General features: G+C 42.4%; 1 protein-coding gene across 1 annotated transcript in view; it reads right to left on the bottom strand.

The window, feature by feature from the left end:
* Positions 1–19,364, bottom strand: part of LOC115401062 (calsyntenin-2) — a 333,679-nt gene extending 314,315 nt beyond the window's left edge. Inside the window, exon 1 of the mRNA XM_030109215.1 lies at positions 19,254–19,364. Coding sequence (XP_029965075.1) covers positions 19,254–19,320 — 67 coding nt within the window. The 5' untranslated portion in view covers positions 19,321–19,364. The remainder of the gene's footprint in view (positions 1–19,253) is intronic.
* Positions 19,365–20,750: the final 1,386 nt, after the last annotated feature.

Here is a 20,750-nt window from a genome sequence, read left to right as displayed (position 1 = left end):
ATTTGTTCAGTTACTGGATTTAAAAATCCAGAGGTTTAATTATAAACACAGAGGGGACCCGGAAGTCTTAGCTGCTTTTATTTTAAAGCTTTACATTATTATAGATTAAAAAGTTAACACTTTATAGGGCATATATGGAAAATGGATATTTGAAAATTAAAATTCTATATAAATCATTCACAATCAAAACTGTTTCTAAGATCGCAGCTTTCAGAATATAGAGTCAAAAGTTACACTTGATATAAGAATTTCTAATATATTTTTTTCACATACTGCTGAAATGGGGAAAATGAGTAAGTTAACAAGCGTTGTGGCTTCATAGGAAACCATTGGTAGATCCCCAAATTTGCTTTTGAAAAAATGTTTACATTCATAGTGTAAATTGTAGTTTCACTTCAGTATAAACTGACCAGGCCAACACTGACAGGTTCCACCCTGATCAATCAGAAAACTAAGAGAAAAAAAAAATTAAGAAAGCTGACGTATTCTGAGAACAGAAAGGACGTCCAAAATCCACATGTAGAAAAAGTGCAAAATACATAAAATAAGAATTTTCTTAAAGAAAACAACCTTTCTGACTAAACTGAGCCAGAAACCAAGCACATATTACCAGTTTGTTTTTTCATCCATTATAACAGAGAAAAACATCTTTCATAAGTCATCACGAAAAAAGACGGTACAAATGGAGCATTCTTCCCACCAAGCAAAAATAAATAAGCCCTGTAGTTTGTGAGGACAGAGAGCACTGTGGAGACTGGAAAGCTCTTAAACAAACGGAACCCGCATTCAGCTTTATAAATATAAACCCGAGTGCACTGGGAAATTATGCATTTCTGCTCCACTGGTAAATAAATGGGGAAAAAAAGAAGAAAAAGAAGATGGAGCACACAGTGATATTATTTCATAATATGTGCAGAAAAACAAAGGGGGACAATCAAGCAAGGATCTCGCAGGAAGACGGCTGAGTGTTTCCCAGCACAGCCTCGTCATTTCATTTTAATGCTGTCGCTTTAAAAATTAAAGGACCTGTGCGTTGTAATTTCTGTCGGTCCAAGTGAGGAGCATGCCTCCTTTTTTTTTTCCTCGCTCCTGAAAATAACACTTTTGGTGGTTGCCATTGTGTTGATTTCTCTTTGTCTTTCCTCAAGAGGACACCCATATTGGAAATCCTTTTTAACCCCCGACTTTTGTTTTTCTCCTCTCTTCACACCATTATGAGAAGCTCTGAAAGCTTCAGAATAGTTGTTGTTTTTTTTTTAATCCATACTAATTATAAAGATCTTTGGACTTTTTTTTTTACATAATTGAGAAGAGAAAGATGACTTGTATGGATGAGCAAGCCTACATTGGAATAAACAGCTTTACAATCAATAGAGTTTGTGTAGACATAGGCAGAAATAAACAGATGGGTCGATAGATTGGCAGTGAATGAGTGTGTGTGTGTGTGTGTGTGTGTGTTCTGAATACTGTTAGCAGCGCCTGGGAGATTTTTCACTGGCACCAGCATCAATGTTTCAGGTCCAGGGAGCCCAGAGATTTATATAATTATATATGCATAATGTTTTTTTTTTCCCCTCTCAATGTGAACAGCTATTTGAAGACAACTGTATCAATTGCATGATTTGTGAACAAACTAGAGTGTTGGATGTTCTGGGATATCAGGCATGGGGGGGGGTCAAATGGAAAAACTATTATTAGCTCTTCACGGGGCAATTAAAATAATAGGGTCACGTTGGTTTTTTTTTAAAATTGCGCAAACAGGGCATAACTCTGAAAAGCACAGACAAGAAAAACTACATCCTGAGAAATTCTGAGGTGAAACCAAGCACTGATGGGTAGATCTTTGCCCCTCAACACAAATCTGCACCCTGATTATTTCTGTCTAACATAATGATCTAAATACACAGTTTACCTCCTCAGCTGTTTTTCATCATCACATTATGTGTTTGTATCTAGAATAACTCCAAAACCTGAGAATGGATAATCATAATTTGATTTAGTTTTGAGAGCGATCTTACACGGGATCAGCTTTTAAATCAGGATGGTTAAATAATAAATGAGATGAATCTGGATCAAATTCTGGGTACTGCATGAATATATGAAGATCCATATATGACCAAGATATAAATTACAAGAGTGCATATGTGGCATGGGCAACGGATTTTTAAATGGATTTTATCCCTCCTGCTGTAACGGTGCTTAAGAATGCGGGGCTCATGACAGCCAGAGGGGAGAGTGTATCATTCCACCCCTCCTCACAACTGCATGTTACCACATCTTTCCCGTTCTCACCTGACGTGAACCACATGAAGTAGAGCCGGACGATGAGGATCTGTCTGTAAAAGCTGATTGGTCTGAGTTAGTGAGGAGTGCAGGTCAGGGCTGTGGCTCCTCGGAACATGGCCCTCCTCTGGATGAGAGCTCGGTGTGGGGGTCCTCCACTCTCAGAGACAGATGTTCGGGCCCGGGTTCAGTCGTTTACTTTCAACATAATGAGAACTCAAGGGGACTCCCCCCTCACACACACACACACACACACATATACACAACCATCTAACGTTACACACCTGGGCCATAAGAGCACACACACACACACACACACACACACACATACTCATCACAACAGAAGAAGCCAGAGTGGTGAGCGAGTCCAAGACTCATGATTATTTAATAATGATGTGCTGGTTGGGAAAATGAGTGACCTTCGCTCTCACACGCTTGCAGATGAGCGTCAGTGTTAACATACAAGGTGTCGAGACGTGAAACAGAAAGGTCTTCAAAAGACAGATCATGTGCAAATGTTCCATCAAACCGTTTTGAGTGTTTGATGAATGGCGAGAGCATTTCTGTATATGCTGGACTATCAATCACTTGTAGCCAGGAGTGTGTGTGCATGGCGTGCACACAGATGATTCAGCTGACTGTTTATGTGTCACAATAAGGACATAATGCGTGTTGGTGCCAGCAGGTTTGACGTGCGCTGCTCTCCACCTCCCTGGGCTACGTTCGGCCTTGAGAAGTCAAAAAAAAAAAAAAAATTCCACAACAGAAGGTAGATTTAAATTATTAGCTTTTAAAATGTCCTTAACCCGAAACTCTTCCTAGAAAAGGAGAACCTCCACTGGGTTCTCAGGAAAAAGAAAGGAGTGGTTGAATGAGAGAGAAGAAGACGAAAAGAGGGAGAGACAGCTCCTGAGGGAGGGAGAGAACAGTGTGATAAGTCCTGGCTAAAGCTTCGCCGCCGGTAATTACCTCCACGTTAATGCTACGACGGGAAAAGAAGAAAAAAACAGCAGGAGCCTGGAAAGAGATGAGGGCTGTAGATTGAAACAAAAACTAAAACAAAAAGATTGAATTTCTGATATTAGTGGCTCCAAGATTAGACAGACAAGGGAAAAGACATGGATGAGGGGGGAGATGGAGGCAGATAGAGCAGGAGATGAACAGAGGGAGTGAGAGGATGCCGAGCAGTGGGAGGAGGAGGCGCACGCTGACCCAGATCCTCCTCCTGGTAACGAGGGGAGGTAGCTGCTGCCGTCTGACAGCAGGACCGAGCGATAAAGAGACGCGGGACACAAATATGAGCTAAAGCAGCGACGGAACCCTGACAGCTGGTCGACATCACAGTGCACATTTGGGGGACGCGCCGGTTTCAAAAACAATCAAATTTTGACATTTTTTTTTTTTCTTGCCAACTACCAGAGCCTGTCGGACTCGAATGAGACCTGACAGGCTCTCTTATTGTCGTCCCCCCACCCACTCCCTTTCGCACTCTCTTTTTTTGCAAAGCACCTTGGTGATTTCTCCCAAAACACACAGGGACAAATGAGGCCCTGAGCGCCCCGTTAAAAAATGAAACAAGCCAGCAGAGAGTTCACGTCCCTCGAGATTTGACCTACACACAGGTAAACACACACACACACACACACGCACACACACACACACACATTTCTGCATGCAGCCATTGAGTATCTGCAACAATATGGAAGAACGGGGCTGCACCTTTGCAGAGGGGAAAGGAGGAGCTCAAAGTCTGTGTGTGTGTGTGTGTGTGTGTGTGTGTGTGTGTGTGTGTGTGTGTGTGTGTGTGTGTGTGTGTGTGTGTGTGTGTGTGCCTCAGTGGCCCAGTTTACAGCAGAAGGGATGAAACTGCTGCACTCGTAGCAGCCACCCTTCCCACCTGTTCAAACCCTCCACCTGTACATCCAACATGTACGTGTGAGCAAAGCAGTCAAGGGTTTTATTTCACCAGAGCTTTTAAACATTTTTTTAATGCAGTGTGACCTTTCATATGTCATAACGCTGGAAGCGACCGTGCACACACGAGCCCACAAGCTCCTCCCAAAGCTTGCAGGATTCATGGATCACTGGGCCGGCATTTCTGTGGTGGATTGAAAATATGGCATAGCAGCCTGTACGCGAGAACAGTTGGCCACAAGTCAACACTCCTCAGACTGTTGGAAGACTCTTTATTTTTAGATACTTTATGGTTCTTGGCTCTGAGGCGCTGATGGTAGAGCAAGTCATGGACACATAGACGGAAAGTTTACACACATATTTGTATAATCTTCATCACTGCCAGCGTAGTTTCCAAAAATTTGGTTTCCAAAGTTAAATATTCAAACTAAAAGACACTGTATGTCTTCTTCATGCTGTTTTGGTCTATGTTGCATACAACTACTGCAGCAACAAAATCCAAATATGGCAATAAAATTAAATCAAATCTGGAAAATGACTGGTCAGAAAGTCAAAATTTGAGATACAACAACAACAAAAAAAAACTTAACGATAAAATCCACAAACAAAAGCCAAAAGGGTGGCCCGGCTCAGGAATACCTTTGACCACTACACAAACCCTTCTCTACTGAAGGCTGAGCCAGTTTGCACTAAGCTGGAAACAATGAACAACACAAAAGCTTTTGAAAGTATTAAATCATATTGCACATTGTGTATTAATCTATGAACATAAACTCTTCCCAATATTTTGGACAATCTAGGAGACAAAAAAACTTGGTACTCATGAAGACAAATGCAATAATGACATCATTTGTTATTTTGTACATCTCTCAGCTCATCCTGTTCATAAATGAGTTCCACAATGTGTGCAAAATCCTGTTTGCCCCAGTTTTTATATGCACAAGCCTGAACAGGCCCAGTGAATCCTGCACTCTTTCTAAAACAAACAACAAATGCATCGTTAAACTTACAGCTCGCTTGGACATAAACATCGACCTCAAGCCTCCAAATCCCCAGTTAACACATGAAGTAAGCATTTCACTTGAAGCAGCAGCATTTGATTCTGCAAGCTGCTCTGTAGTAGTGTTATAAGCAGATACAATAGATAGAAAGACAACCCGCTCTACCAATGGAGCCACAGTCACCTCTAATTGTGACCTTCTTCAAGCATGTATCAAAGTGGGTTTTTGTTTCCTGTATCTTCCCTTGGATTTTCATCAAAAGCTATGGTGCAGCACATTTACAGATTTAGAGCATGAAAGAAAGCCACTAGTGTTAATATGGCAGTTATACAGCTTTATGAGCGTTTTCCTTGAATGGGTCAATATCAGAAAGGTTAGTCCTGACTTTAATAACAATAATTCCAGAAGTGCAGTAAGAGTCATGCCATGTGAAATGCTCAAACATGGATTTGAACATGTAGCACGTTAACGTAGAAACCCCATCATGGAGTGTTAGATGTTCATTATCTTTCACTACGTAGGAGCTAAATGATGAAGGAGCCCCGTGCTCTGCATCATCATTGAGATGCTGCACATTTTCTGGCCATTTGCACTCTTCCATCTGTCACTCATCAATCATCGCTCAGCCTTATCATAGTGGTGACAGACTGTCAGGTCCCTGGCGTGTTCTCACATTTCTCCACCCCGCCAATATTCCCGCACTCTGGTGTATGCAAATTTTTCCGCTCACGCTGAGGTCCAAGCTAATGAAAGGACAAGGAGGAGGGGGGGGGGGAAAGAATCCCCCTCAGTAACTCTGCTTGGAGTTCAGCACCAGGGATAGCTCCGCAGATTCCGTTTCTCACTGTGAGTCGTTGGCTCATTTCAGCACCAAGGACAGAGCCAGGCGCTGGCATCGCATCCGCTTGTGTGTAACTCATCTGTTGTAATTCTCAGCTGAGAGCGCAGTATTTCTAAAGGCAAATAAAAAAGAAAAAAAAGACACCATTCTTCGCCATCAAAATAACAGCGCTGATGCCACTTTCAAAGCATTTTTACTAATCTAGGCTGCATCGTGTATTAAATATACATAGGTCTGCTAATACAGCACGTTAAGAAATACTAAATGTTTGGCATCTTGCTCTCTCTCTCTTTTTTTTTTTTTTGTTTTACAGGCAGATAATGACTCACATTTCAGCAAACATGAAAAGAAAGCAACAGCACTTTGATAAGAGCAAAACAGAGATAATGTAGGCAAGCAGGTAACAACAGACAGGACCTCTGCAGAGAGGGGGGTGACAGACTCTGCAGCATCTGCTGGCAGGATGGACTCGCAGCAGGGGGTGCTGACACTGGTAATGTAACTCACAACAAGCAGCACTAAATAAGATGCCTTTTATCAGCGAAGACATATCTGCAGACCTCCCGCTGATGGAGCTTTTAACTGCCAAAAAAAAAAAAAAAAAAAAAAAAAAAGAGCACTCACAGTTTGTGCTTTCACAACAAGAGAGAGAGAGGGAGAGAATGGTTAGGTATAAGCTGGGCCAGCTTTCATAAGTGGCTAGCATATGGGACAGCAACTGTTGCCTTCATGGGGGAAATGGATGGATTAATTGAAATTGAGCACAGATAGGAGAACAGACACGCGAGTGATGAGCACTTAACACAATCATCGAGGCAAAATCGCACCGGGGCCCGTCTGCGTGGAACGCATCGGTATGTTTGCGTCCGGGTGCTCTGAGAGGGATTTCAGCCTAATGAAGAAAATAACAATTACCTCTTGATTAATATGTGCACACCGGCGGCCCAGTACCTGTGGACAATCATCAACCCCGCGAACCATTAGCAAATACACCGCGCTGACGCCTTCTAATGGGCTGGTGTGTGTGTGTGTACAGACTGACAATGAGGAGCATGTGTTGCTGCTTGCAGTCCTGAAGCAGGAAACTAATGCTCGTGCCAGGATGACCTGGATATGGAGCTTGTCCGCAGCAGTGAACCTGCAGCAGCTCTACACTTTTATTAGCACCAAAATAAGGCTAAAACACATGTCAACGCCACATATTATGTCTTTATAATATAATTCAACAGCTGACGAATCTTCCCATTCATTTGAAAAGTCTCGTGAGAGTATTTTCTTCAGTTTGTTCGATTTGTGAACGATTTACTGAAATCTGATTGTTACTTTTACATTTATTCAAACGTCCCTAAACATAGAGAAAAAAATGCATAGATCGGGGGTTTTGAGCTCCCACCCTGAGGGCTACAGTATGATACAGTTTGGTTTGTAATAACTGCAAGAAGTTCCCGCCTCCAAATATAAGGCCTGTGGGCCAAAACTGGCACGCAAAAGATTCCAATCCGGTCCAAGAAACAACCAAGCAGATTGGAAAAAAAAAAAGAGATTGAGAGCAGCAATCTGGTACTTGTTAGTTCATTGAAAGACTATAAATAAATATCTAAAAAGCAAAAAATGTGCTCTGACTGTAAGTTTTTTATTATTAAACAATGCATAGTTTAAACAAAAAAAAAGCACCCTTTGAAAAGAAAAGAGTACGTTTTTGAACAGCTCGAACTGAAGAGGCTCTCCAATGAGATGATAGAGATCATACCTCAATATGAACTGACACGGCTTTATATTCCATTAAAGAGATGTGTGGGCATGCTGCCGTGTATGTACAGGGCACACACAAACGCAGCACAGTGTCTCCGATTTTCAGTCATTTACACCGTAGCTTTCAGAGAGTTAAATGTTAATCTGAGTGTGTTCCACTGAATTGACAAACACTTTCACAGCTCACAAAGGAACCGATTTTATTTATACATACTAAGCATTTTTGATCCATGAAAGATCAGCATGGAAAAAAAGTACAATTTACTGACTGACTATCAATTACTGTTTTATGAGGCTTGTTTCTAGGCCAGGTCCATCCCAGAGTCTCTGGCCGTTGCCTGGCAACTGGTCCAGACGAAAACGTAATCCCAGTAGTTCTCAAAACATAAAACTATACCTTTAACTTTCTGTTTTATGAAGATGGTCAAACGCGGTGGAGACATTAGATCTCTATCAAAAAGAAAAAAGAAAAAAAATCACACAGAAGGATGGATAGACTACATTTAGGAATTTATACTGAATATAGATGCTTCTCTTTGCAAAATTATCTCAAATGTGTAGAGAGAACACAATAATATCATTGATTATTTTACATACAGATTTCAAACTCATTTAATAAACCTGTTCTGTAGTATTGATATTTTGCATTAGAATCATTAATTTAAACTTCAATTTGAGTATTTACAACTCTCTCCACATTTGTGCATGATATCCTGTGTTCATTGAACATCTTCTCAGAGTCTTCCAGCAGCCTGATATCCACAAATGCATTATTGTCAACTCCAAATTATCTGAAGCCAGTCAGATGTGTCCCTCATTGTCATGCAGTCACTTGAGTGTAGAGCTGAAGCAGTGATTCAATCCGATCACGGACCAGTGGAGGAGGACTGCAGATTCCATAATTGCATATTTCACATATTCCAAAACTGTAGTCAGTGTTTAACCTATGCAACACATATTTCAGAAATTGTTTCCATTCAAGCAATCAAGTTGTGCAAATTCATGATTTTTAAATACAAAAGAAAAGAATGAATTAATGGCATGATTTCAGTAAAAATCAAGCAAAAAATTAATGAAAATTATTTAGTTTAGTGGTCACTTAGCAGTTAGCAGTATCAAAACAAAACTGAATGATAAATATTAAAAACAATAACAGGAAAAATAATCGTAATATTTCACAATAAAAGTTGGTCACGATTTTGATGAAAAGATGTCAAAGCACAAAATAATTTACATTATATTCTTAAATATATTAATTTCTTTACTGCAAATACTATCATGACCACAATACTGCAAGCAAAATGAATGCATGTTCATAATGCCCAGTCTGTACATCGACCTCCGTGTTACAACATAAACAATGGTTTTTGTCTGGATGGACATCACTGACAAGGAGGTTTGTTTTTGTAGAAATATTAGCATTTTTTTCAAAGAGATCTGACTGAAATCTTGTTTCACTGTTGTGTATTTCCTCATTTAGGTGATGTTTGGCTGGATGGATGATTCCTGCCACTGCAGCACACAGACGAGCCAAAAACAGAGAGCAGCTACCTGTGAGTTACTCAGACACTTCTGCCTCTGTCAGCGTGTCCATCCCGATTGTCTGCACTCAGCTCGAGTGCTCCACTTGTCAAGTGGGGAGATTTATGAGTCACCGAGACAAAGATCTGCAACTTTCCCTTCGACCCTCTCTCCTCTGGCGTGTCCTATAATTCTCTCCACCTTCTCCTCCTGATCGTTTCGTCAGAGGTCAGCCGGGCCCAGCTGGCGGAGAGGGAGAGGTCAGGCACTATCTCTCTGTATAACCCTTCTCCACTCATCAGCGCATGCTGGTGTGAGTGTGTGTGTACGTGTGTGTGTGTGTTTCACGATGTGTCATCGCCACATGCTGAAAAATAGAAGAGAGCCCACTGGTGAGATTGGGCTGGAGGTAAGTGATTGGAAAACAGGAGTGAACGGACGACAGGAGGACTGCAGAATGGAACAGAAGCACTTCTCTTGACCATCATGGAGGGCTCTTGTGTGAGGGTGTGTGTGTGTGTGTGTGTGTGTGTGTGTGTGTGTGTGTGTGTGTGTGGTGTCTGTTGCACGCACAGAAAAGGCCATGACAGCAAATCAGCAGGGGAGCATGGTGAGAGTCTGAAGGAACACTTCAAAACAACTTAGCAAACTTGATTATACAGAAGAACTGGGGATTAAGCAAAGCAGCGCAGTAATCTCGCTCTCACACACACACTGACACACACACACTGACACACACACTTGGACATGCAGTTGTGAATACATACGAGGATAATTATTGCTTGAAAGTCAATGTGAGCTCAAAGTCAGTGCCTGGACTGCACTACTTTCAACTTGTTTGATTTTTACTTTGCCAAGAAAGACGGAGTCATTTTAAAAACAAGAAGCGGCGCAGTGGAAAATCATCTCTGTCTGCTGCACTCAGACATTACATTTTATGTCACTGACAGCTTGCATATAGAGTGATGAAACAAGGAGGAGCAGCAGTGACAGAAATATAGATTTAAAAAAACGAAGCTCTGAACCACAAATGCTTGGCCAGCAGCCACTGCCTTAGGTATATAATGTCACCTTTTGGTTTTACAAAATCACTTTGATTCAGCCATACTGAGGTACGCAACATCTTAAACAGCAGAATATTTTGAATTTTCCAAAATGACTCAGGAATCGTTTACATGACAACATACTCAGAGCCACTGAAAACACAACTTCGTTTCAAATATACAACCTCTCTGAAATCCTGCTCATGCCCACCACAGCTGTTTACACTGAACAAGCATGAACCCTGAAAGTAAGCAAGCAAGTTGAGTAGAAAGAGGACAATATCTCCACCAGAGTGGAGATATCGGTAATGCTGCTATGAAAGCCTGCAAACTAGTATTAGGGCCAATTCTAATTCCTATCTTAAACCTCAATCTCAACACTCAAGCTCAAAGCTCAATTTGAGGGTCCCTCAAAAATGAGAGTTGAGGGATATCATGTGACTTGGAAATGGGACACCACTTAAATGCAGTTACGCCCTTAGACTGAAGAGGGAGGCACTATATCAGATGAATCGCAGCACTACGCGATGTAGAAGAAGAAAGTAAAACCCGGAAATAAACAAGAAGAACAATGCCGATGGAAACTCCAGCTGCGTGGGCTTTGGGAATCTTCTTAAGACTGTCCCTAGAAAGAAGAAAAGCGGTGTGAAGGAGAAGACTTCAGACACATGAGATGTTTTTGTTGAACACGCGCAATGCATTCTGGATATCCCTTACCGCCAAGGGTGGTCTGGGAAAATCTCAACATTGAGGGACATAACCTCCCTAAAACTCATCCCTTTGCTCAAAATATTTGAGAACTGGGACAAGACTTGACTTGCGGGAGCGTGCATTTTTAAGACTGAGGGTTAAGGGGGAGAACTGGAATTGGCCCTTAGTCTCAAAGCCATGCTGTCAGAGTGCAATTGTAAATCCATGCATAAAGCAGCAGCTATAGGAGTTTTCTTTTTTTCTTTTTTTTTTTTACAGTTTAAATTACTTTTTTGTCGATATTATATGTCATTTTCAGTAGTATTTGCTTGGTCTTGTTAAATCAAGTATATTCTGCACCACAACAAAGAATAACTGAAATGAAAAGGAGCCCCGTCACAAAAAATCGACTTTTATGAGCTTTTGACATTGTCAGTATGTGATTACCTCATAAAAACATCATTTAAATTGTTGCTCTTCATTCATGGACATTTTAGTAATCTATATTAATGTTAAGCCCAAGCTCGAGCTCCCTTCAAACGACTGACTTACCGTCGGTCTTCATAAATAAGAAGCACCAATCATGAAGCATCAAATACATGTGCGCAGCATCGTAGCATAGAATTTCATGCACTAGATCCACGAGATGTCGGTGCCTCTCTCCATGTCAGCGTGGGGTCTATGTGTTGTATATCTATGGTGGTCAGGAACATACCGGTTCCAGGATATCACGATAACATGAGAGTTGCCACTGTGGGGAGAGGCGTGGTTTAAGTGAAGTCGAGTTGAAACTGTGCTGTATGTGGCCTTTCAACTAAAATTTGTTTGACAGTCCTGCATGAGAGGATTTCAGGAAGTGAACAGGAAAGCAAGAAGTAAAGAGTTCATTTAAACATTGCACAGTAGTGTAGTGGTCAGCTCTCACCCAGGCCTTCCTACATGGAGTTTGCATCTTCTGCCTGTGTGGACATGTTTCATTCAACACTCCTAAACAGACATCTGAAATTGCATGAGAATTTGCCTGAAGGTGTAATTGTGTGATCGTCTCCTGCTTTCACCCACAGTCAGCTGGGAAGATCTCCTGCATGCGAAAATGGAGGGATGGATAATTGCTACATCCACAAGAAGTTGTGCTATATGTATTTTACATCTGATGATAACATCAGATGTATAACATATTTGTTTTCCATTTCACCCCTCACAAATTAAAGCTCATATGTTGTACAATTGGCATGATAGTTATTGCTGTTATTGCCAATCAGCAGCAATGCAGTGACAGGGTTTTCAATAAAATAATTGTGCTTCTCACCTATAAATAGTCATGCTTGTTACTGTTCCAATTTCACTGGTTGATAGGAAGAAATTCCCTCCTGTAGCTACAATGATCATATTCAGCCAGAGCATGCTTGTTTTTACATCCATGTGAACAAAGAGACCATTAAAAGAGAATATTTTAACATCTGCATGAGATACAGAAGTGCTGCTGATGAAGATCACATGATCTCTGAAGCTCTGTGTTCACGACTGCTGCTTCCGACTCTGAACTTCTGAACCCCATCCAATTTATACAGTTGCCAGTCTGCCGATTACTTGTTTCCTGTCTTTTCCTATTGCTTCCTGGCCACTTCCTTTGCCAAATTCATTCTAAGAACACACCAGAGATTGCAACTTAGAGGTCTCATGTTGCAGAAAAGAGAAGGTTTCAGTTTTTATTGATATAACTGTTATTACGAAGCAGGACTGCTGTCGGTGTGTCTCTGTCTGTAAGCAGACCCATTGGGGGAAAGTTTTCAGGTAACAATTCCATTGCAAACTTTTCAGGCTGCAAGCCCAACGAGACACTGTTGCTGGCTAAAAAGTGCGTCACTCCAAAACAAGCCAGCCAATCGGAGGGATCAGGATGGATCTGCCTCCAGGCACAGACGCAAAACAGTGTGTTCCTGGCACGGCTGTGGAGAAAATCTTAAGAGTGAAGTAGTACTTGAATCCGAAGAAATATAACTGGGAAAATACTGAGCTTTCAATACGTCAGCTTTGTATCTGATGAGTTTCTGTGTTTCTCTCCACCTGTAGAGAGAATCTAAACACCTGAACACGAGCTGCCAAGTACGATCATCGGTGACCAAAAAGAGATGGCGGGGGATAAGCCACCCACTCATGGCACGATGTATCCAGTTCAGTCAGCTACTGAACTCCACACGCACGTGCACGTACACCCTCGCACTTTCTACCCTGAAGAGTTAAAACACTACAGACAGATCAAAAGCGACGTGTCAGGTATAAACGTACAGAACAAGGCGAGCGTAAAGGTCGCTGCAGAACATCTCAGATAAGCACTGAGAGTGGACAAACTTCCAAAGCCTGTTTGAGCTTTGATACAAAAACATCCGCTGGGCGCCACTCCAGGCTCGTCCTGTAGAAAGGAAAAGCTTGATTTCTCATTAGAACTAAAAACAGCTTTTGTTGACTCATGAGCAAAGTGCAATGCTGAAACTGCTCAGGTCCGACCGCGTGTCGCAGTAATGTTCAAGAATCACCGTTTCTGCCCTCTGCTGCTTCTCACATGGTTGAGAAGCTTTTAAAGATGTCCAGCCATGTTGCTGAAGCCCTGCCTCCAGCTCGGACGTGGCGGAGAGCTCCGGACAGGATTTTCACCACAACCCGTGTCACAACCTCTTTGGGAGATTTATAGAGTGCTCCCATAATGCACTGCCTCCCTTCAAAAGGGGGGCATAAATCTGCCTCTGTGGTTTTTGTAAACTACCCCCCCCCCCCCCCCCGCCTTTTTTATTTGCTAATGGGATCCAGAAACGACTATCCTCTTTATCCCTCGTACACACACCCATACAGCAGCCCCATATAGGAAAGCATAAATTATCCGACCTGTGTCAATTAATCCTGCAACTTTCCTCATGAACCAGGCCTGTTACTCTGAGGCTTCTTACAAAGCCTGAATATTGCATCATCCCAGCTGTTTGCATGCAACTGGGCGAGGGAGGAGGGGAAAAAAAACACGTCTATCTATATAATAAAGCGGCAAAAGAAAAAGGTTGCACCAACAAAGAGCTGCACAGTGGGTAGCTGAATTAAAATACACTGTGCTGGTAATGAGCTATCTAAATTCAGAGTTCATATTGCTTGGAATTACACAAAAGCGGGGCTCCGGGCAGCACCGGCAGAAAAAAAAAAACTGTATAGTTCTTTCTGCTTGGCTGCCAGAGGATTCTCCCCATCGAGCGTCGGATGCAGCGGCGACACGCTCGGTCCAGGAAAATTTGTTCGAGTCGCCGCACAGATCTGCGAAAGCAATAACTCCTTTGTAAACGACATCAACTCCTCGCTCAGGTTTCCATACTTGGCGATGTCAACATGTCGGCCAAATTCTGTCATTCTCTCGTGCACACACACACACCTGCACGGGGAGGAGGCTCGGGCCTCGAGCCGAGATCAGGAGCAACTTGGAAACACGTGTTTTCAGGGAAGACTTCCACAAACTGAGTAACTTCAGCAGAACTGATTAGAGCAGGGGTGTCAAACACTTTAAATACAGGGTCAAATTGGTAAACTAGCCGTGAACAAGTTATTTGTTGCTATGCAGAGTATATGCAATGAAAATGTCTATATTTGAGGAAGATCAAACAATTACAAGTGAAAATTACAGAAATCTCAACATAAAGTCAATTTTAATAACTTCTGGTGCAAAACACAGTGAAATGTGCGGAAAAAACTTCTCTGTGGGTCTTGCATTACGCATGTTTTTACAAAGGTTTATCAAAGGTTAGGCTAGTTTGCTTGTACTGAGGCAGTTAACATCACTGGTATCTCAGTCCGGTCTCAGTGTTGTGTCATGTCAACTCTCAGGAAATTCTTTTTAAAAACAAAATTTTAAATCATTGTTTTCTCTGAAACGTTCACAGGTTTTTTTGGTTGGTTGGTGGGCCGGACCAGAGTCTCTTGCGGGTCAGGTTCGGCCCACGGGCTTTATGTTTCACACTCTTGGATTCGAAGAACCACAGCACATTTACTTCAGTCGCAGAGGTTTGAAAATCATACTCTACAGACGCAGATCCCCCGCTGCACGCGACGCAGAAAACACCAGTACTTTAGAAGAGAACTACATTAGAAATAGGAAACACTGTTGTTTTTTTTGTTTTTTTTTTTCTACTTTCTGGCAGCTGTGGCGAGACATGGAAAAAGAGAGTGAGGGTCAACGCCGCAACAGATGGCAGATTCACGAGACAATGGACTCCTATTTTTGCCTGGATTTAACTGCACTGTAGACCAGCCCTGGGGAATCAATTAGAGCCATGGTGTGCCTGGGTTTTCCAACTCCTTTGACTTGGCAGTAATTTGTTTACTTCACAGCCAAGCACTCGACACCCCCCCCCCCAAAAAAAAAAAAAAAGCCAATAAATCCTGTCTTATGATGCAACTCCCCTTTAGTTCAGGTTCTATTGCAATGTGAGCTCATGCTGCTAATGTTCAGTGTTTCATGGCATGTAAATTGAAAGAAGACAAATATTAAATTTTTGGGAAGGTTTTATAATATTTTATGTGAGGAAGAGTTAAGTAGAACCAGTTTTCAGTCCAGTTTTGAGTTTTTATGTGATTTAGTCAGCAGAGATGAGAATCGGCAAGGAAAGCCGTTAAAAAATAAACATGCGATCATCATAGAAAGACAGAGTTATGCTACCTGTGTGCAGATCGAAGGCATGGGCTCATTTCTGAACCCAAAAAATTAAAAAAAAGTCTACATGTGAGCATCTTCCGACACCGTCAACGAGCCGCTGCTCAGAGATATTGTTTGCAGATGACTGCAAAAATTGCTGTTAAATCAGCTCCCTCGGAAAAGAAAAAAAAAAAAAAAAAACCCAACCAAACACTGGGCACACTTAGCTTGACAAAGCTTCCTTCCAATCCTGAGCGAGCTGAGAAAATAACACAATCTATCTCCTGCTTCATGCACAATGGGTTGCTCCGCAGCGCTGTGGAAAAGACAGAGGTTTTCCTACAAGCTCAAGTCACTGGAACCGCGAGGTACAACTTGAATCTATTCTCCACAGCTCTACCATGCCTGAGCTTTCAGGTGAAATAGAACCGAAAGTAGGAAAACCTCTGAATTCACTCTTGCAATCCTGTGTTGAGAGAAAAGAGAAACATGGAATATCCCATGTTCATAAACATGGTGCCAGGTGAAGGTACAATATATTCCACAAAAAAATTTGAAGAATAATCTAAAATCTACTGAATTTGACTGTTCTTCAGACTATCTGCTGAGGTCCACACCTAACCACGCAGCTCCATCAGGCTAATTCTCATGAACCACCTCAGATGCTGGAATGAGTCGCCAATGGGAAACACTGCAGTCACTCGCTGTCACTTTTCTTTAAGTGACTAACAAGCTGTGGAGCCGCGGTGTCAAACTCACTTAAGACCCGGGGCCACACACAGCCCCATTTCACCTCCAGGGAAGCCTGATCGCTAAATTGAGAGTATAACAAAAGATAAACTTTGGTTCAAATCAAAATGTTTTCCTCTGTTTTAAAGCAAAGGGGATGAGTACATGATAAATAAAGTTTAAATGGATTTCATGTTTGCTTCAGGACAATTTTATCAAAGCATCTGGGTGAACGATACAATGAAATATTGCTAAAATAAAGCTTCTATTTGAAGCCTGCATACAGCCCCATTCTATGTCAGGAGCACCACAGCAACTATTAAATGCAAATTGAAATATTTCCCTTCTTTTTAATACAGTAATGTTTGAGAAAATTAGGGAAAAGTACAAATTCAGCTTACTATCTTAAAAAAAAGGAGAACAACTTCAACATTATGCCATTTTGATTGTGTTCAGGTGCAAAACGCAGTGAAAAATCACAATGTGGCTTTGATGGTGATGATACTCAGTAAGACAACTGTTAACTGTTTGCATTACTGCTCTTTGGGCTCAGGTCTCTGCTTTGCCCACCTGCTCTTATTAAAACACCAAACTCTCATGGATAAATACGATCTTTGGAGGCTACCTCTAAAAAGCACCAGACTTCACGTAGAGTGCCAACAAAACTCTAGTTGTTGTATAAGATGCATTGATCGAAACGCGATTGAACTCATCCATGAGAAATGCTGGAGAATGGGTTTGAAACCTGTTTGTAGCAAGGAGGTTATCAAGCATAGAAAAGGGAGAACTATGTTTCATGAGAGACATTCTGGAATAGACGTTAGCTCAGTAAGACGAAGTAAATACGTTCATATAGTATGAATAACTTAAAGTTATTCATCTTTGACATCAATCAGCTGTGAAAATGAATATGTTGTGTGTTTACTCAGCACTCGATAGGTTAAGCTGGCACACAGGACCTTGAGCACAGACGGATCGTAGTCGCTCCGATGTTGTGTCTGCAGTCTATGTGAGTCAAATCTTAACCTCTGAGCCGGGTCACAGTCTGAGGCAGGTCTATTAGCATGTTTCGCTCTCACACACACACAGAAGAAGCCTGTATCCAGCCAGTGGAGCAGCAGGGAGGCTCTCTCTGTGTCAGAAGGCAAAGAGGATGAACAGCTTATCACAGTTACCATGTCTCTCTGCTGCCAGACAAAACTGACAGGTGTCACCTTGTTATTCCACCGTGTTAAAAAAAAAAAAAAGAGCCTCAGTCTACAGGGAGTTGATCAGCGCCAACCTGTTGCCACGTTTACCTGCTTACCTACGGCACACTGTGGTCTGGCTGGAAGAGCGAGCGGATCCCGACGCAGCCAGGATGCTGGCAGCCCTAAAATTAGCTGGGTGGCGAAGCGAAGCTGCCAGCCGCGTGGCACACATTCATGACATCTGCATTATCATATGCATCTCAGGCTTTTGGGGATTATGTGTCACATGGCTTTTGAATTCAAATGAGCTAATTGCAGGAGTGAGAGGAAAAAAATGCGCTTGTCTGCGAGTTCAACGGGAGTTTTATTCACGTGAAGCAGCTCAGGTGAATTTTGATTTTAGCTAAAATAATGTCTTGGTCAAATTAGTTTTTATGTGAACACATATGTCTGATAAACATGGTCATCAAGAATAAGCACAACAGCACTGCATAAATACAGACATACACCACAGGATTAATAACATTCACCTGATTTTAAGTTAAACTGCACTTCAAGCATGTTCAACTGAGTCACTTTATGTAAAATACGAATTTAGGTGAACTAAAAAAAACCTCAGTAGAAAGCACACATAGGCTATATTTGAGATCCTTCACAAACAGTACAGTCAGTCTAAATGATTAAACTGATAACCTGGTCGGATTCTTTAACTCTTATAAGTACAAAATTCAAGTTCAAGATTAGTTTCATGTAAACAAAAGCAATTAGAACTCCGTCACTGCATCAGGAAAGCAGTAAGATGGACGAAAACTTCAAATCTCAAGTACAGCTACACCTCTGGTTGAAAAGCTTTAAAAATTAAGCAGAAGGAGCTAAAACTGTGCAATTTCTGTCATTTTTTGTTGACTGACTGTCTTGTTTTTATCGAATGTTCCTTTATTTTTGAGTTTTTTCAAGCCACCTTCCATTACCTGGAATAGAAACAGTCTCCCTTCTGCATCAGCATCCCTTCCTGGTGAATATTTGCAACATTCAAAGTTCAATCTTCAGTGAAAACTCACATCACACAACAGCTCGGTGATTTTTCACAAACCACAGGGAAGAGCAGCCAGATCCCATTCCTTTAACAGCACCACCAGCCTCCCCCTGCATCCTTCACCCAAAAGCAGGCAGCTGTAAATCTGAAGCCTCTAAATCAATAGAAAAGCATCGCAATGGGACAATAACCCCAAAATAGGTTATGATATGGTCACAGCGAGCTCTTCACTGGGGATCAACAGAAGCACTTCAAGTCTCTACAGAACTACTGATGCCAGGGAAGATAAAAACAAATTCCTCCAAGAGCTATTGGAGGCTGTGAGGTTCTTTTTTTATGTGTTTTTTTTACAGTTATTAAGTGCACGGTCTGAACCCACAAACAGTGGATTTTCCTTGTAGACAGACACACACACACACACATACACACGCACACAAACAAACAGCCATGGCAGAAGACAGACTTCCAGATCCGATGCGCACATCTCCACATCCACGCAGGCTCTCCGGCCACATCCACCGAGAACATAGCGCACTGACAGGCGCGCACGGGCGCGCGGCGCGCTGCCCTTCAGCCCAGCGTACCTTTGGTGTGAGCGGCGCTCAACTCCGCAGCCAGCAGCACGGCCAGCACGCCGGCTATCCTCAGCATCTTCCCTCCGAAATTCAGTCCAGGTGGCGAGAAACAAAAAAAGAAGAAAAAGAAGGAAGAAAAAAACCCCACGGAGACCTCTTTCCCCCCCTCCACTCCTCCTGTTCTACTCTTTCTCCTCTCTGCCCTCCTCTTGAGCGGCTGCTCTCTGCGTGAAGCGGTGGAAACACTTCCCCGGCGATCCGCGGGACAAGCGTGGAGTCAGTGAAGAAGAAGGAGGATGAGGAGGAGGAGGAGGAAGAGGAGGACGGACACCGGGTATCCGCAACGCACCGCACGGCACTGCGCGCTTCGCTCCCGCAGCCTGGAAGAGAGTGTGCGCGCGCGTGTGAGTGTGTGTGTGTGTGTGTGAGAGAGAGAGAGAGAGAGGTGGTGTTGGGACCGGTCGAGGCAGCAACTGAAGTGGTTTGTAGTGAAACGGGACCAGAGAGAGAGAGAGAGAGAGAGAGAGAGGCGCACATCGGGACCAGACCGAGCGACGTCACGGGGAGGAGAGAGAGAGAGAGAGAGAGAGAGAGAGAGAGAGAGAGAGAGATGGATTCAGGATTTTTTTCCATCTCTCTCCCTCTCTCTCTCTCTTTTCCTCTCCTCCTCCGCCTCCTCCCATATCCGCGGAGCATCCCAGCTCACTCCCACGCTTAGAAGGGATTCATAACGCGCTGAAGAGTTTAGAAAGCCTTGATCACCTCGTTTTGCCAACGCTTCCCTCAAGAAACCCCCTCTGGAATGCGTAAAAAAAAACATCGCAATTAAAAAAAGATGAACATGAAATTGAAAATTATGCAGCCGCTTTACAGCATGTTTGAAGTTTACAAATGTCTTAAGTTTTCAAAGTATAAGGGGAAAAATAAGCCCATAGCTCCCATACCACAAGTGATTTGTCTCACACCTGTTAACATGTTCTTCCCCGATTGCCTGATGCATAATGTTCACTCAGATTTAAAATGTGCCAAGCAGCATGACCTGGATAGTTATTTCCAAGTAGTGTTGTTGATATCCATAATGTATCAACTGTCTCCCTGAGCCCCCCTTCTTTAGTCTTTACATATGTTTTCTGGAGATTTGATGAGTCCAGATATTTTTCTCTCCAGTCCCCCTCAGGGGAGGCGTGCCCTTCTCTTTTAAAACCACTGACGTTGAATATTGACATTAGATTAGGTTATAGAGCTCATGAAAAGAGAGGATATTAAGTGTTAAATTGATGATTCTGATGCAGTGTACTGACAGTATAAAGTGTGTCGAGAGAGCTCTCAGATTTCACCCTTCAAACAGCAAGCGGAGCAACAACAGCTACGGTAAAAAGACCTTTGACTCACAGAAAGTTAGGACTGAAAAGAAACAACATAAAGCGAAAGTGTCTCTCGAAAGATTTGAAAAATATTCAAAAGATCTTTTTTTTTAAGTCATGCCTTTTCAAAGCACAGCAAGTA

The sequence above is a fragment of the Salarias fasciatus genome, chromosome 14, assembly GCF_902148845.1.
Source record: "Salarias fasciatus chromosome 14, fSalaFa1.1, whole genome shotgun sequence".
NCBI lineage: Eukaryota > Metazoa > Chordata > Actinopteri > Blenniiformes > Blenniidae > Salarias > Salarias fasciatus.
Note: the sequence above shows the minus strand (reverse complement) of the source record. Positions and strands in the feature narration are given on the sequence as shown.